Here is a 4,438-nt window from a genome sequence, read left to right as displayed (position 1 = left end):
ATGATGCCTTTTGTTTGCGAATGAACTATGGGCTATTCTCTATTTTCGAATTTCCCATAATACACTTTGTTTGCCCCCCAAATTTTTCATAAACCATTGCTTTCAAATGCCCTTGGGAATATGCAGTGTCCCCAAGAGCATTTTAAAACAATAGTTTATGTAAAATTTGGGGGGCAAACAAAGTGTATTATGGGGAATTCGAAAATAGAGAATTCCATGCTTCATCCTATTCCCCCGCAACCTTGGAAAAATGCATTTTCCCACTGAAGAGCAAGCAATCACGTTCTTTCAGTTGCTTTTATTTCAGATAAGTGGAAAAAGATAAGCATGGACCAAACCATCTGCTTTGAAACTAAATGGGATAAACACGGAACTTTTGTCATAAAAGATAGTGATGTGATTTATACCTTCAAACTTGTTCACTGCAGTGGAGCTCTAAGCTGTATTCCGAATCTACCAAGAATTTATTGGGGATGTTCGAAACAGACGAGTGAAATTAAAGCAAAACACTAGTTATTGTCATAAACAGTTCTTTTACTTCCCGATTATGCTGGAGATTGCTCTGCTTATTACTCGAATAGGATTATGGGATTCAAGGCGTGGGTATGAAATCATAGGAACTTGTATTCAATCATCTTCCTCCTCCTATATCACTTTTCGCCATGCAAAACTTTCGCATCTGGTATGGAGGGGATTTGATTGACTGCGCAGAGCACAACATCAGTCATAGTCGACGTCTAGATGTTGTACGCTTGGAGTTACTTTGGCTGAAAACTGTCAAGACATTAACCAGAACACGCGCTACACTTACCTAGCGCCACAATCGACAGTACATATGAGCTCGACCTCACTGAATTGTTTTCCTGAATATGTGTGACGAAGACTATTTTAAGCTCCTAACACTCGATAGCCATATTTTTTAATCCACTCTTTTACAATTTTTGATTTGTCAAATTACAACATAGCTATACACATCTTTTTTTCTATATCGTACAGTAATACCGAAATAAAGTCATCATTTGTTTAGCCCAGATTATAGCTACCCAACACAAATTGAGAAAACGAAAGACAAAAAGGCCAAGCGAATTAACCCATACCTGAAAACAACTCAGCACCGGGGTACACTTCCCTTTCCTAAATTAGAATTTGGGTGAGGTTTGGGCTGTTTCGGTTCTAATAGAAATTCAGCTATTTATTATATTACATGAAAAAAATTTAAGATAAATATCTTCAATAACCTTAAGTAGGCCCGTTTTGTTTCTTCGCAAACGGAACGAGTACGTTCAATGTGCGAGCCAGAAAGCCAAGTTTGCGAGCTACGGTACATCGACCTTCATTGCGTTAACATGGCTCGATAAAAGCCTTAATAAACCATCGAGTTTAGGTGAGGATTAGGTTGTTGTTATTTACAGCCATTAAAGGATATGGGCAAGTTAGGGTTACTTTGTTATTCTGTTTGTATTTCTTGCGGCACACTGACTCGCATATTAGGGCCATTTATACGGGAGAAAATAAGACGCGTCTTAGCTAAGACGCGTCTTAAATAGGACGCGAACTGTACCATTTATACGTTCGCGTCCTGCATAAGACGCGAAATCTCGTATAATTTTGATACAGCCTCATTTACATGCGAAGTTGCCATTAGCAACGCCGTTAAACGCAATAACTTTGGTAAAGATCCAAGATGGCGCGCTGTAGCAAGAAACAAAAGCGTGCCGTCATTTTAAGAAGGCAGAGAATTCTTAAGAGATGTTTTTTCTCTTTTGAGAAGTCCTCTTTTCTTGTAAAGACCGTGCTGTGGAACAAAATTCAAAAACTTGACGTTGCCTTCAAAGAATATAACAGAAATCCGAGACGAGTTGGAAGAAAGCGATCGACTGATTGGTGCGATAACGACATGTTACTTATAGTTCAAAGGATGAGGAACTCTTTCTCCTCCACCAAAGTCCACGAGTTTCTCTGTTTTGTTGGTGTTTTTGAGGCTGACTGGGAAGCCAGTTTGTTAGCCTGGGTGACTTGTCAACGAAATGACGATTTGTTGTTGTCGTCACGCATGTGACAGGCATGCGCACTTATAGTTCTCGTCTTATTTAGGACGCGAACCCATTTATACGAGGAAGTTCACGTCTTATTAAAGACGCGGACAAAATAAGAACAGCCTAAAATTCTGTTCCAGGATAAGACGCGTCTTATGTAAGTCGCGTCTAAAATAAGACGCGAACGCTTGTTTTGTACCATTTATACGAGCAGTTCGCGTCTTATCTAAGACGCGTCTTAGCTAAGACGCGTCTTATTTTCTCCCGTATAAATGGCCCTATTGTCAATACTCGGGGAAAAAACTGTTTTTCACCTTACGAAAGGGAAATCTGAGCGCGCAGAGTGGCGTTCTTCGCTTTCATCGTCATTGCGACCTCTTAACATTTGTCCATGTCAGATGTTTCTTTTCTCTTGGAAAACGCGCTTGTCAATTTTAAATTTACAAAAGATTGCTTTAAGTCGTACAAGAGCTTTCTTGCTTTCGCCGAGGGCGGACCAGCATGCACCTCTCTCAGTTATTACAATAGCAGCGCCGGATTCATTTCATGTTTGAACTTTCCGTGGTTTACCAAAATGGACACCTGCGGAGTTATGAAGGAGAACAAAGAATTAGAAATCCCAGAAATTGAACAAGAAGGAAAATACAAAATATAACACACTCGCACAGAACTGCGTGTAATCGGTGCGTAAAGTTGGAGAACAAGGTGTATTGTACTGTATCTCTTACTTCACAACTTAATAGCACTCCGGCTGCCAAGGCACTGCCTTGGCGCGCAGCAGAGTGCTATGGAGTACATGAGTGCTATGGGGTACATCGACTGACCCTGTAACATCTTATGAACACAATATTTATCTCGGTATTTTTAATACTCCATATTAATTGCATGAATTATAAAAGTGTGACTCACAAAGCTGAAAGGGCATTAATCAAATAAATTCGTCTTACCATCCAATGTAACACTGGCATAGATTTTCATGTGAAGTGGCTTGTTTGATAAGTAAATCCACTTGAGTCGTTACGTCAAGGTTGTTGTGACTAGCGAAGTCACGACCTTAAAAGTACAAATCGTGCAGGGTTGCATTAACGTCATAATAACTCCTGACCTTCCCACACCCAACTGTCCCCGAAAAGCAAAGGGTGGGAAGGGGAAGTGCAAGATTTGAGAGTGAAGTTAAGATAGGTAAACAACGAATAGGTTAGATGGTCACCGTATGTGGTGATAAGATAAATCCTAGCAAAAACGTTCTTCCGCGTAACACGATGGTAATTGAGGGTGGTGCGATATACCTGTTAATTTGTCTCTAACGCGGTTCACAATGGCCACAGCTTTCTTGTTGAGTGCCTCTGGTTTGTGACCGCTTTCGTCCTCTGTTGATAAATAAACAAATAGTCATAGAGGCCAGCAATATTGTATGTAATATCCCCCAAAAAACCGTAAATCACATCAAGCACGGATAGTTTTAATTTTTACATAGACTTGAGCGAAAGATAAATGACAAAAAAACTAATAAACCAAAGTATAAATCAATTTAAACAAGTGCAAAACTGAAACTGAGATGACACAGACTGCTTGGCAGCACAACATTCAAACCCCAAGGATTTTATACGGTTCTCACCTACAGATGGTAAATAATGCTCGGACTGTTTCTTGGAGGGTCTCTCCGGGTTCACATCAACTCCTTCCAAAAGATCTGATATAAAAAGAAGCGAGTAAGCCCGACAGGCAAGATGCTTTCCTTCCTCAACCTTTACAATGAAATAACAACGGACATACCCTCCCCTGCGTCGGAGATGGTGCCTGATCGACCCTTGGAGCGCTTGATTTTCGGAGTAGCTGTGAGGAATAGAAGATAAAAAATGATTAATTAGTTTTATAAGGTAGCAAGCGCAACCGTGGTAATTATAACTGTCCCTCTAATCTGTCATTGTTTCTGGGGTTGGATGGATTGATTCTAATGTTTGATTTACAGTTCACTGAAAGGAAGTCAAGCCAATTATGCGAATTCTTGCGAGAGCTGCTAACAGACCGAAGTTACAGTGAGCCATTGCCCAAGGAAAAGTTAGAACTGACCAACCAACGAACTGTGATACCGAAACCTCAGCGATTGATAGGAGACTGATTATGACATCAAACGTTCAGCAAAAAGTTACAATATTTTTTAGGAGAGAAACATCACCGTTACAAAAACTTGATAGTCAAATGACACTTACAGTCAATCAATCTCCAGTTCAACAAAGGATCGTATACAAATGCTTCAAGAACGGCCATAACACTGTCTTTATGGGCACGGAGAACACGCATTACGCTTTCACAGGTCATTCGGTAATTGCCATCAATACCAGTTACCTGTAATTGGACAAGGAGACAAGAGCATCACGACACGTTATCCGCATAGTCCC

The 4,438-nt window shown here is 40.4% G+C and overlaps 1 protein-coding gene across 1 annotated transcript in view; it reads right to left on the bottom strand.

Annotated features, from left to right (window-relative positions):
- Positions 1-903: 903 nt before the first annotated feature.
- Positions 904-4,438, bottom strand: part of LOC137998072 (serine/threonine-protein kinase mTOR-like) — a 43,531-nt gene continuing 39,996 nt past the window's right edge. Inside the window, exons 59-64 of the mRNA XM_068844475.1 lie at positions 4,250-4,385; positions 3,813-3,872; positions 3,655-3,729; positions 3,326-3,406; positions 2,984-3,089; positions 904-2,618 (exon numbers count right to left, since the gene is read on the bottom strand). Of these exons, the coding sequence (XP_068700576.1) occupies positions 2,603-2,618; positions 2,984-3,089; positions 3,326-3,406; positions 3,655-3,729; positions 3,813-3,872; positions 4,250-4,385 (474 nt within the window). The 3' untranslated portion in view covers positions 904-2,602. The remainder of the gene's footprint in view (positions 2,619-2,983; positions 3,090-3,325; positions 3,407-3,654; positions 3,730-3,812; positions 3,873-4,249; positions 4,386-4,438) is intronic.

Source organism: Montipora foliosa, chromosome 3 (assembly GCF_036669935.1).
Source record: "Montipora foliosa isolate CH-2021 chromosome 3, ASM3666993v2, whole genome shotgun sequence".
NCBI lineage: Eukaryota > Metazoa > Cnidaria > Anthozoa > Scleractinia > Acroporidae > Montipora > Montipora foliosa.
This window is presented reverse-complemented; position numbering and strand designations above follow the sequence as displayed.